Here is a 13,586-nt window from a genome sequence, read left to right as displayed (position 1 = left end):
AGGTATGTTACAGTGAAGTGAAATGGGGCTTATTTATGTAATGTCTTTTTTTGTTCCTTTTCTTTTTAACGGGCCGTTTTTTTTTTTTTTTTTGTTAGGCTTGTTTATTTTGTAATGCAATAACCCTTGGTTTTTCAATGTTAGTATCATCCCATATATTACTATGAATCAATTTTTTTAAAGAAAGCATAGTGGGCCTTATCTCATATCGTGTACCCACTCTTACGTTTATACCAATTATAACAGGGATCGTTTTAAAAATAGGGCATTCATACTATTAATTTGCAAAAATATGGGAATTGAACTTTTCTTAATTTGTATTGCAATTTTTTTTTAAAGAAATAATTTAAGTATGGAAAATACAATTAGTAGCTAAGTAAAATATGACAATGCGACATTTTTTTTATCATAATTATGTTTTATTTGATTTTGAAGGTAATTTTTTTATATATACTTTTTTTTCTTCAATTTAAAACTAATTTATTTTTTAATTATTCTTTATTTTTTTCCTTACTTATTTTTTCTTCCATTTCCTCCATATCTTTTTTTTTTAATACCAAATTTGTCTTTCATCCTTTTTTTTCGGTGATTCTCGGGTGCACCCCCCTAAAACTACCACACGGGTGCACCCAAGAATACGAATGAGTTATTGGGCATGACTTATATTCATATATATTCTTGGAAGTCTTTTTATTTTTTATATACAATACGAATGAGTTATTGGGTCTGACTTGTATTCATATTTAATCTTATAAAGCGATGGAGGAGCTGATGCAGAGGCTCGTCTTTGCCGAAATCTTGAACTGTGAGGAGCCTCGATTGTGGGAGATGGCATATTTTGGTGGGGGAGGTGCAATGGAGAGTATGTCGGAGGCTCGATTTGATGTAGGAAGCAGGGATTGTTGTAGATCCCTAATTTTTTTTTTTTTTTTTGTAGAATTGAACACAGAAAAGATATTTTGTACTTGAACAAGGAAGGAAGCCAATTGCCAGTGAAAGCTTGGGTATCATTGGAACCTAAGTTTCGGGGAGAAGTTGAATTAACAGGGATTGCTTGAAAGCCCTAAGTTAAGTCTCTTTCAAGAATGACATTGTGAAGGATATGATTTTCAAATAAAGATTGACTAAACTGATTGAGTCAGTGTAATAATCTGAATATATCCTTAAAGAAGTTAATAATTATGAAAACCATAGTAACATCAACAACAAAGGGTTCATAGATTATAATAATAAAGTGAAACTAAAGATGGAATATGAAATTAAGAAAAAGGACACGACCTATAAATATAGAACTCATTATAGTAAGGAAATCTACTTGTTATTCATTGTTAAAAGGGTCAAATGTAGTTTGGTGAAAGTTGTTGACCAAGTATGTTGAGCAATATAATTTGTATGTCATTATTTTAAGTGTAGCAATGTAATTTCACATAAGATAAAAAATCTCAATATAAGGTTGGGAAAAAACAAGTTGTATAAATGATGTAGTTAGTTTAAAAAGATGAAAATCAAATAACGAACAAAAAAAATAAATCTCGAGTGTATCCTGTAACTGAGAAACAAAAGAATATGGGGGAACAAATCAAAATATTCACTTGAAGTTATTTGCATAATCAGTCAACAAGTTGTCGAATGTAAGCAAGATAAGTAATTACATTTGTTACACTATATTATTATCTCCACATATAATGTATCTGAATGAAATAGAAATGACTATTAAATTTAATACAAGCGGATAAACTAATATGGTACTAACTGAAAATCAAAAAATCCTTCAATTTATACCTTACACCACCTAAATTGGGATTTTAATAATTAGATTATATATGGCAATAATATGGTTGGGAGGTGGAAGAATTTTTTGGCAAATCAATTGTATATCAAATGGAAAATTATAAACCAAAATTGTTGTGATGATCATTGGAATAATTCATTTAATATCGTAACGAATAGCAACACATACCCCTTGGTTATACGTTACATTTTTGCAAGGGTGAGATTGTGCAAACTCAATTTACATGTTCCAAACACAGTTAATTGGCCATCTTAGACGAAATAGGAACTAAGACGACATTTAAGCACCTATTGTCGAGCAATCATCACTCACACGAGTTTTACACTTGTACGGTTAAGAAATATCAAAGCAAAAGGTTCAACTAAAATAGACATGTACATGCTTATTGCAAGATTAAGAAGATTGTACGAAGGTAAGCATACAAAAGTCCTCCTATTGGAGTTTGAAACATCAACCATACAAAATACATGCTACTTGAGTCCGAAGCATTACACATACAAAAGCATTACCCACTAATTAAGATTAGGAAAATTCTGATGTTTTTGGATACCCAGAATGCATTAAAACAAAACAACCAAAAGCCATTTTTGTAGGTTTTCCATGCTTCCAAGTGCAACACTAACCTGACTTACGGAATAGGAGTCTTGGGGAAAGGCGGAGTGTCATAGTAATTTGTTTAGCGGTCACCCCCTTCTCCTTAGAAGTACCTATTGCAGCCCCATATGTCGCTGGTGGGAGACGCTCGGATATGTCACTCAGATTCTGGTTACACTTAGCCAGCTCCTCTTGGATTGTTCGCATGTTAGCCATTGTTATTGCCTGGAAGATATCAGGGCTCATGTAGAGCATCGGCTCCTGCAACAGGTCTTCGTCGTGCATAGCAGCTTGAAGGCAATCATCTCCAGTGCAATCACCTTTCCGTGGCCTAAAAGAATTCGTCTGATTGTCTGCTTTAGGGCGACGAACTCCTGCATTTTTTGGTAACAAATTTATTAGACAAAGTGTTTTATGCATATTATCATAGTTTGTGTGAGGACTGGAGTGAGGACAAGTCCCTTCAACATGCAAATGGACAAAGTTAGCTAGTAAAGGAATGTACCATTTGAAGTTGGTGTGCAAAAACAGTGACTGAACTTGGGAATAACTACGTACCTTGATTATGGGTTGAACCAAAACCAGTTGGGAGATTTGACTGCGATTTACTGGTATGGCGAGGTTCTGGTGGACCTATCTCCTCAGATGAAGCGGTTAGGTCAACGACAGACTCTTTCCCCCTCATGTTTTGAATATAACGGTCCGGGAAGGAGGAGGTCCGTTTGACATATTCAGTTTTCTTAGGACGGATATCCGGTGGCTGTTCGTAGGAAACTTGAACTGGCCCAGAAAATTCAGAGTAACCATCGGATGTCCAAGAATCAGTAGAATTATATGGATTTCCTCTACCGAAGTCGCCCCTTCGGGATCCTTTTTGTGTGGAAGCCATCGGCATTGCAGAGTGTGTGGGAGGTTAATTGAGTGAGAGAGAGAGGATAATGGTTATGCAAGGGTACGAGAAGATAAAAGGTTTTTAGTAAATGAAATATCTAAATTGTGGCCAATGGTGTCGATTAGTGGTCAGACATTAATGAAATGTGTCTATTCACCTTCGTAACGTGTGTAGCTGGTAGCTTATTTGAGAAGTAAATAATATTTCGAATACTATGCTGAGGAAAAACGAATGATTACTGACACCTCATGTCCGTATGCTTTCATTGATAGGGTGTAATTGAAGGAAGGATGAGACGTCATCCACAGGTTTGCAAGTTAATCATTGGGAAAATGGGGGAATATTATGTTCAAATTTGATTGTATTTTAATTAAATTGCATTTAAAATTTATGATTACAAAATAAAAAAATCTGTAAAGAAAATAAATCTAATTAATTTTATTTACAAATTGAAAATTCTATATAAATTGGATTATTAATTCTTGTTTTTAAAATTTTTAATTATTATTTAACAATTATATGAAAGAAGGAAATTGACACAGAACAAATTCTAAAGAAAACTTGAAGAGAATTTTGTTTTGCAAAAATATTTGTAATTATTAATTAGTAATAGGCCAACTAATCAATACGAGACTTCACTTTCAGGTGTCACTTTCGTGAACACATTTACACCCTTTAGATTGATTTATAAAGTCAAAAAATTTAGAGAAAGTTTGGTTGATAGTAGGAGTGAACATTTGACCCGAAAACCCCGCAAAACCCGCCCTACCCGCAACCCGAAAACTCATTTTTTGGGGAAATCCGTCGGATTCGGGTTAAATCCGACCTAAACCCGACAAAAGTCAAGTCAAGTTCGGGTATGAAATTTTTTAAACTCGGGTTCCGGTTCAAACCCAAAATCTGAACAAAAAATGGTATTTTGAAAAAAAATGTACGATAATGGTTTTTTTTTTAATTTGCCTTTTTGGCCCAAAATCGAATAGTCCTAGCCCAACCAGAAATCAAACTCGAAATCTGAAGAAAAAAAAAATAGTATTTTTGAAAAAAAGTGTAAAAAAATGGTATTTTGGCAAAATTTGGCTTTTCGGCCCAAAACCCAATAGGCCCAGTCCAACCCGAAATCAAACCCAAAACCTCAAGAAAACCCGAATTTTTCGGATCAGTTTCGGTACCATTTTTCTCCATCGAAACCCGCAAAACCCCACCCCATGCACCCGAAACCCGAAAATCCGACCCGTGTGCACCCCTAGTTGATAGGAATGGTTATGAAAGGAATGGAAAGCAAATAATCTTTTTGCCATTCCTTTGTTTGGTTCAAAAAGTTCCAATGGAAAAGTGATTATGTAGGAAACATTATTCTTTAATGTGTTTTAATCAACATTCCATTTAAAAACGGGTGGAATGACCATTCAATTCTAGTATTTGCATTTTTGTTCAATATGTCTTTGAATTTGTTTTCTGCAGTACTTCTTTTCATAAAAACAAAGAAAGAGATAGTTTTTTTTGTCTCTACTATCAATCTTTCTGAACAATTTTTCTCAATTAATTAATGTTATTTTTATTTAAAATTTCACTAACTATTATAAATTAAATAATAACTTTAATAGTTTTATTAAATATTTTTTTTAAAATTTATTGTCATAATTTATGTATATTGTTATTATTATTTGCTTTTATGAATATGATTATAACATATAATTTACTTACAATTTTTAAGTATTAATGATATTTTATTGTACAACTTCTTTCTACAAAATATTTATGTATACCATATTTAATATTTTTTTAAATTTCCTATAAGGGTAATTTAATAAAAAAAAATCTAAATTAGAATAAAAATTAGTTTGGTGTATAATAAAAACTAACATTAAATAATAAAAATATAATTTTAAAAGAAATTATTGATAAAAGTAGAGTGGGATATTTTTGTCAAAATAATATAAATTATTATTCCATCCCATTTCATTCTATGTTATACCAAATATAATAATCTTTGTTCAGCTAGTGATTCCTAATTCTCCACCAAACAAAAGAATCAAAATTTCATTCCATTCCATTCCTATTACCACCATTCAATTTTGTTTTGCAAGCAAACGTCACCTTAATTCTACGGCTAAAATCAAATCAAGGGTAAAATTTGATGAAAAATTGGTAATCGTATCACATTGTATTATATCAATACTATTTTATATTATTTTAATATTACATTAAAAAATAAGTTGTCATCTTCTTTTTTGTTTGTACTATTTTATAATGTTTGATTATAAAAAATATGTCATCCTTTTTAATTTCCTTCTTTACTCATTTGTCATTACTGATGATATTATCAACACCATAAATATCTATAAGTTGTACAACCTTCCAGAAATTGCCAGAAGCACGTATTACTCATCCTCTAACTTGTCAGTAATCTATTAGAAATTAGGTCGTTACACTGTGTAAATAAAGTTAACCATGTTAATAAAAGAAGATTTTACTTTTAAGTAACGACTAAATTCAGTTAGAAACAAATAAAAAAAAAAGTACTCGGTTAAAATATTTTCAAATAAAACCCATACATATTGAAGTGTTGATGGTGAGAACTCGTCAACTAAGTTGAGTTGGAAAAAAGTATCAAGTAAGGATCGTCAATAAAAGAGCTATAGAAATGTAAGTGATAACTCAAGAACAGTGACAGAATAACAATGGAGAAATCAATCTTTCATTCACTTTCAAGCCTTTGCTACAGTAAATTTTCCAACTCCCTTTCAGGTGGGGTTAGAGTTCATTTTATAGTAGGCTCTAATGGCCCTGGGTACATGGTGGTCCTGGGGACCAAAGGGGTACATAAGTACTCTGTCAAGAGAGTGGCTTCAGAGGTTGTGGTCATACATCCAGTACAGGGGCAGGTGTCAGGAGGATGCCTCCACTACTTGTCCGTACCCATGTCTGATGAGTGGTGACAGGCATAGTGGCGCAGGTGGTAGTGGTGTCGACTCTGACACCTGGCCGTAGACGTACGGGCCATCACTCTTATCCCTGCATTCCCACTCCTCCGTTGGTACGGGTGCCCGTATTTGGACGTAGAAGGTCTTGAGGGCCGTACCCAGCATGGGAACGTACAAGTACGTTCCATTCAACTCATACCCGGGCCCCTAAGCGTTGGGGTCCATCTGATGGCGTGGCCCCTATCCGGCTCGCGAGCCCCCTTCGCGAGGCCTCCCTTGCATGGACACCTGATGGTGTGGTTTGGGCCCAGATGTGTCGAGTGATGGGGTGTCGGCCTCCTGAGAAGATGATGGCCCGATGGACCTCTCGGGGCGCGCGTGCAAGGGACCTCGCGCGGCCTCGCGCATGGGGCGCTGTTGATGGCCTCGCGTGATACAAGTGGCTCGAGGGCCTCGCACATGGGCAGCCTCCGTCGGCCTCGCATGGTGAGAGTGGCCCAAGGGCCTCGCTTATGGGCAGCCTCCGTCGGCCTCGCATGGTGAGAGTGGCCCGAGGGCCTCGCGTATGGGCAGCCTCCGTCGGCCTCGCATGGTGAGAGTGGCCCGAGGGCCTCGCGTATGGGCAGCCTCCGTCGGCCTCGCATGGTGAGAGTGGCCCGAGGGCCTCGTGTATGGGCAGCCTCTGTCGGCTTCGTGTGGTGCATGTGGTCCGAGGGCCTCGTGCGCATAGCTGAGGCTGGGCACGAGAATGGCTTAGATGGGCCTCGTACACATGGCTGAGGAGGGCCTCGCGTGGACGTGATGCAGCGCCGAGAAGGGCCCCGCACGCATGGCCGAGGATGGCCTCGCGCGGACGTGGTGCAGCGCCGAGAAGGGCCCCGCGCGCATGGCCGAGGAGGGCCTCGCATGGGCGTGGTGCGGCGCCGAGAAGGGCCTCGCGTGGGCGAGGCGCTACGCTGAGACGGGCCTTGCGTGCATGGTCGAGGGTGGCCTTGTGCCTAGGCGCGTCTTGGATCTTTTATGGGCGCGGAATATTGAGCGTCCACACTTGCCCCCCAGTCTAGGAGAGGACCTTTAGGTGCTCTTGTAGACTATTCACCTTGATTCTTATAAATAGGCCTTCATGCAAGGCCTAATATTTACACCTTACTTCTTTGGCTTATTGGTTTGGAGAGCCCTTCCTTTTTCAAGAGGTAAGGGGTTCAATCCCTCACAACCTCATTTTTGCCATAGCTTCTTTTATTTTATTTTATTTTTTCAATTCATTTTCATCACTTTTTATTTATTTATTTATTTTTATTTTTTTTACATATGAGCTAATTTCTTGGAGTATCTATTTGGTGGCTAACACATCTTTCTAGTCCATTCTTGCAGACGCGCATTTTCGATCCTTTGGTGCTTTTCGCCCCTCGACCTCCTTTTGACCCCAGTTTCGCTCTCTTAACCGCTTGAGGTATATTTTCTCTCCCTCTCCCTTTTTTTTTTATATCGGGTCCAAACTAGCATTACTCGAGATGGGGTACCTTAGCCTGAGCTTGTAGTGAGTTGGACCGTATACATGCCCCTCTTTTTTATGCCCTGTAGTGGGCCATTTAGGACGCTTGCATCTAGAGATATTAAGCCTATTCCTCTGTGTTTTGTAGCCATCCCCTCATTTATACGCGAACCCCTTTTCGCTTTCGGGACGAGGTCTCATGGCCAGTGACGGCCCGTCCGTCATACCTCCGGGGGCTGAATTTATTGACCTGTCCTCAGACTCAGAGTCCCCTGAGGGCAATCCTCACCAAGACTATGACTCCTTAAGGCAGGCCCGCATCTGCCACCTTGAGTACATTGCTGAACTTAGGCACAAAATTTGGGTAGTGGAGAGTGAAATTGACTCGGTGTCGAGAGGAGACAGAGGACCTTCACCCCCAGACCTTAGTGACCATATAGCGCGCCTTAGGATGACCCTTTTTGAATTGCAGTGGGAGTTAGAGTTTATGGAGGGACACCTTCCGCCAGAACCTCCCAACCCTTCCTCGCCTGATGACAGTCATGGGGCTGCTACCGCCTCTCCTCAACCCCTAGTCTCAGTTTTTCCTAGCTTAGCGCTTCCGCCATCGCTCCCTCGATGGAAAACTCTTGCTAGGAAGAAAAAATGGAGGGTCAAGTGTTCTGTCTCTTCCTCACATTTTTCTTTTGATTTTGCAGATATGCCGAGGGCACGCCGACAGGTATCTATCCAGGAAGAGGACGACGCCCCTTTACTGGCGTCCAGTCTGGTGTCGCATGTGTCCGCGAACAAATTGAAGGAAATAGTGAAGCACTATCGTGTTCCCCCGGAATACGCCTTATATGCTCCTCAGGAGGCATGCCGGGCCGACCGCCCTAGGAAGGGTCTTGTGGCTTTGAGTGAACACATTTTGAAGGCGGGTGGCACCATTCCCTTGCACCCGTTTTTCTTAGCGATTCTCAACTATTTCGACTTGGCCCCTCTTCAGCTGTCACCCAACAGCTGGTTGACCCTAAGTTGTCTTTTTGTTTGGTTCAAGGAACAGGCTGAACGCGCTCCAATGGCACAAGAGGTGCATTTCTTGTACAACCTCATGGGATCCCCCAAGTCTAAGGGCTTCTACTATCTGCAGAAGGCCAACAACGAGCTCCCCTTGATAGAGGGCTCGGTGTCCAATCCAGGGTCTTGGAAGCAAGACTTTTTCTTCGTAGAGGGCCCTCTCTCCGTCCGTGAACACTTTTGCGCCACCTCCAGTAAGTACCCTGGTCCCTCTTTTTTTCTTATTAGAACTTACTGTTTTGTACTCATGCTTGTACTAACACTGGCGTGGATCATGCAGAGCAATTTGCTGTTCCTTCAGTCATTGGGTCGGAGGCAAAGGCCGTGAATGATCTCATTGATGCTGACCCCACCATGAAGAAGGCAGCATTCTTATTTACTATGGAAAATCTCAACCGCCACCAGTTGTCCCTGGTCTCTGACCCCAAGCTCCTGTGGTCAATTACTAGGTCTAAGAAGACTATGGCTACGCCGGCCGAGCCGTTCCTAAATGATGGTGAGGCCGAGGAGGAGCTGGAGGATGCCCCCCTTGAATGTGGGGGATCTCACTAGCGCCCCCTATCCCCCGGGGGATGCCCCCCTTATGGCTCCTACGACCAGGACATGGCCTTTCAACCTCAGGACCAGCATGTCGCACCGGGATGTTATGCTTCCCATGGCCTTGATGGCTGCGACGCCTTCCCTCAAGTTCCTCATGACATTGGATCACTGGAGCCCCCCTCTAATCTACCAGGGTCTCAGTTTTTCCCCTTCACTGCGCCCCTTCCCACTTCGGCGAGCGGGTCGTCTGTCCTCGTCCAACCAGGTGCCCCCAGTACGGAGGGGGAACCTTGGGTGACTCGGATGGCATCATCTTACGGACAGCGATACACTCAAATTGCCTCGAGCCTTCCTGTATCCGACTGGAGTGGTCTAGGGAACGTGACTCAGTCGGACATTGGGGACACCCTAAGGTGCGCCGCGACCTGGGTGAGTTCCTGCACCTTGCGTCGATCATTATTATGTATAGATGTATATGTGTTTTTCTTTTTGTTACTTATTGTTGATGCCATTAACTTTCTTATGCAGGCCTACACCGTGTCTCTACGGTATGCTGACTCGTCCAGCAACCTCTCCGCATCTACTGCTGAGAGGGACTGCCTTACAGCCTGGGTTCAGGAGCTCGAAAATGAGCTTAGTGAAACTAAGGCCAATTTGTCAAAGGTCCGATCCAAATTTTCCGACTTGATATTAAAGAGGAAGGAAGCAAAGGCCAAGACCAAGGGGCTAAAGGACAAGATTAAACGCTTGGAGCGTGAACTCCAAGGGGCCAAGGCCATTGCGGACACGTCGCAGCAGAGAGTTACCCAATTGGGGGCCGAAGTCGAGGCCCTCAGGGCCGAACTTCAGTTGGAACAGGAGAGGAATGCTTCCTTGGAGGCAGAGAGGACTTCCTTGGAGGCGGCGAGGGCTTCCTTGGAGGCGGAGAGGGTCACCACCGAGCGCAGGTCCATAGATCGTGCCCTTTACAATGTGTGGAGGCAGGATCCTAATTTCGACTTCTCCTCTTTTGGTGAACATGCCGTTACTCGAGCGACCCTGTGGAGTGCCCACATCAGGAGGCCCTGAAGTAGTCTTTCTTTTTCTTTTTTTTTTTGTACTTCGGGCCTTTGTAATATGACTGTCACTACTATTTTCCTTTGGTAATTCTTGTACTATCTCCAAGACCTTCTTTTTCAATGTATATATACGTGTGTTGCTATTTATCTCTTATTCGACTGCATTTGAGGCCCTTTTAAGCCTGTATGATGGGGTTTGGTTGGTTCCCCTCTTTTATTTACCAGGCTAGAGGTCCTTTGGAGCCCATGTGAAAGGGTTTTCTGGGACCTCTTTTGGTGCCTCTTGGTTGCTTTTATAAGGATATTTTGACCCCTTGGGTCCTAGCTATCCTTTTATATATTCTTGCACGCGCTTATTATTTCTTTGCAAGAAGCGTCCTTCTCGTCGTTATTCATAGTACTATTTTTGCAAGGGTTTCTTTTGGGACCCTTTTTGGCTAGGCGGCTTGGTGGCTGCTCTAGACTTATTATTGTCGTTACCATACATTTTTTGTAAGTCCCTATGGCCTCCCTTGGTGTTCACAAGGGTAGCTAATCCTTGTGATCCCAAGGGATGCCTTGTAAGGACTTCGTTTAAGGCCCTAGTATAGGGGGTCCCTCTGGGATCCCCCATCAAAGGGTCCTTTTGTTTTTGGGTCACTTCCTCCTGATGGAGGGCCCTTTTTAGGATCCTCATGGTAGAGGGTCCTTTTTTAGGGGCCTCCTTTTTAGAAGGGCTAGGGGTCCTCTTGGTAGAGGGTCCCTTTTAGGGGCCTCCTTTTTAGGAGGGCAAGGGGTCCTTTTTAGGATCCTTCGTTAGAGGGCCCTTTTTAGGTTCCCCTTGCTAGCCGCATGCTGTTGCCTCCTATCCTGCCCCCCAAGTGTCTGGTGAAATTTATTTCGGCAGGCACTTTGGCTGATGCCCACGTAGCGAAGGAAAATAACACGTGAAGTTGTAAACAGTTTCACCCATAACATGCAGTTTCATTCATCACATTCCAAACAAGTTCATGCAAACAGTTGCAACGGTACATATGAGATTTTCATAGAAAATAAAATAAAAAGACTCACTCCTACTCAGGAGGTTATCTAAGTAACCTCTTTGATTCTTCCCTATCATATTAAGATAGTGTGCAACACTTGTCCTTTCATCATCGGACGTGGGCGCCTTACTGGTAGTACTTCCTTAGGTGCTCTGCGTTCCATGCTCAGGGTATGATGATGTCGTCCATGCGCGCTAGCTTATAAGTGTTCGGGGATATGCACTGAGCAACCTGGTAGGGCCCCTCCCAGTTTTCCCCCAGCACTCCTGCTCCTGGGTTTCGTGTGTTAAGGAGTACTTTCCTCAGCACCAAGTCGCCAACTCTGAAAGTTCTCTCTCGCACCCTCGAATTGTAGTACCTTGCAGCGCGCTGTTGGTATACTGCCACCCTCATTTGTGCTTTTTCTCTCTTCTCTTCAAGCATGTCTAAGCTTTCGGTCAGAGCTATGCGGTTGGCCTCGTCTCCATATGCTTGTACCCTGTGGGACTCAACTCGCATCTCAACCGGGAGCACGGCCTCGCATCCGTAGGCCAAGGAGAATGGGGACTCCCCAGTAGTCATGCGTGGGGTGGTTCTGTAAGCCCATAGCACATTTGGTAGCTCATCTACCCAAGCTCCCTTCATCTTTTCTAGCTTTGTCTTCAAGTTCTTCTTAAGGACCCTGTTTATGGCCTCCACTTGTCCATTGGCCTGTGGGTGCACGACCGCGGAGAAACTCCTCCTTATGCCCCTTTCCCTACAATATTCCTCGAAAGCTCCTCCCTCGAATTGGGTACCATTGTCAGAAATAATTTTGTAGGGTACTCCATATCTACAAACAATGAATTTGTTGACGAAAGAGGTGATGTGTTTGGCGGTTATCTTCACGAGGGGTTCTGCTTCTACCCACTTAGTGAAGTAGTCCACTGCCACCACCGCGTATTTCGCTCCACCCCTGCCTGTAGGAAGAGCGCCGATCAAGTCTATCCCCCAGATAGCGAAGGGCCAGGGGCTAGTCATGCTGGTCAGTTCACTTGGGGGTTTCCGAGGGTAGTTGGCGTGCCTCTGGCATTTGTCGCATTTCGTGGCAAAGTCATGTGCATCTCTCTCCATGGATGGCCAATAGTATCCTTGTCTCATGGCCTTCCTAGCTGTGGAGGGTCCGCTCTCGTGGTTGCCGCACTCTCCCTCGTGTATCTCATGTAACACTTTCAACGTCTCCTCCTCTTCTACACACTGCAGGAGTGGCATTGAGAATCCTCTTTTGTAAAGGACCCCATCTACCAGGGTGTATCTAGCGGCCCTGTACACCAACCTCCGGGACTCGTTTTTGTCTGCAGGCAAGGTTCCTTCTTCCAGGTACCTTTTGATCGGCTCAGTCCACAACTCCCTTGGGACACTAATCATATGCACGTCCGCGTCTTCAATGCTGGGTTTGGGTAAATACTCCACGGGTATCGACTCCAAGATATCACCATCCTTGGTAGACGCCAGCATCGCGAGTGCGTCTACATGGGTATTCTTTTCTCTGGGGATTTGCTCTATGTTATATGCCACCAACCGTCCCAGATAGCCCTTCACCCTCTCCAAGTAGGCTGCCATCTTGGGTCCCCTCACCTGGTATTCCCCCTTTACTTAGTACACTACCAATTGAGAGTCACTGAAGATACGAAGGCGCGTTACTCTCAGTTCTTGGGCTAAACGCAGGCCAGCCAGGAGCGCCTCGTACTCTGCCTCGTTATTGGAGGCCCCAAACCTGAACCGGATCGCGCAATACATTCTGTGTCCCTCGGGCCCGGTCATCATGATGCCCGCTCCGGATCCTCCTTCATTAGACGCCCCATCAACATGCAAACTCCATTCCTCTAGCCCCCTCGCTCTTCCTCCATAACATGTTGTTCCCCTTCTTCATTCCTTCCTTCATTCGGCTGATGGGTGAGCTCTACTATAAAGTCCGCCAGCACCTGTCCATTGATGGAAGCCCTTGGGGTATATACAATGTCAAATTGACTCAACTCGATCGACCATTTCATCAGCCTCCCTGAGGTCTCAGGTTTATGTAAGACCTGCCTCAAAGGACTATCCGTCAGGACTTCAATTGTGTGTTCATGGAAGTAAGGCCTCAACTTCCTCGAAGCCACAACTAACGCATAGGCCAATTTTTCGATCTCCGGATATCGGTTCTCCGCGTCCACTAAACGCTTGCTGATATAATACACGGGTTGTTG

General features: G+C 43.0%; 1 protein-coding gene across 1 annotated transcript; it reads right to left on the bottom strand.

The window, feature by feature from the left end:
- Positions 1-2,324: 2,324 nt before the first annotated feature.
- LOC133801732 (uncharacterized) lies at positions 2,325-3,314 on the bottom strand. The gene is made up of 2 exons (XM_062239990.1): positions 2,945-3,314; positions 2,325-2,760 (listed from the first exon to the last, which is right to left on the bottom strand). Exons 1-2 carry the CDS (start codon positions 3,279-3,281, stop codon positions 2,411-2,413), a joined length of 687 nt encoding a protein of 228 aa, XP_062095974.1. The 5' UTR covers positions 3,282-3,314; the 3' UTR covers positions 2,325-2,410.
- Between the last annotated feature and the right edge of the window lie 10,272 nt (positions 3,315-13,586).

The sequence above is a fragment of the Humulus lupulus genome, chromosome 9 (genome assembly GCF_963169125.1).
Source record: "Humulus lupulus chromosome 9, drHumLupu1.1, whole genome shotgun sequence".
Taxonomy (NCBI): domain Eukaryota; kingdom Viridiplantae; phylum Streptophyta; class Magnoliopsida; order Rosales; family Cannabaceae; genus Humulus; species Humulus lupulus.
The sequence above is the reverse complement of the archived record's forward strand: the minus strand, read 5'-3'. Positions and strand labels throughout refer to the sequence as shown.

Excerpts from the sequence above, each read along its gene's own strand:
- LOC133801732 (XM_062239990.1), bottom strand. The coding sequence starts at position 3,281 with ATGCCGATGGCTTCCACACAAAAAGGATCCCGAAGGGGCGACTTCGGT. Across the intron at positions 2,761-2,944 it reads TGGTTCAACCCATAATCAAG|GAGTTCGTCGCCCTAAAGCA; the intron begins GTACGTAGTTAT and ends CAAAAAATGCAG.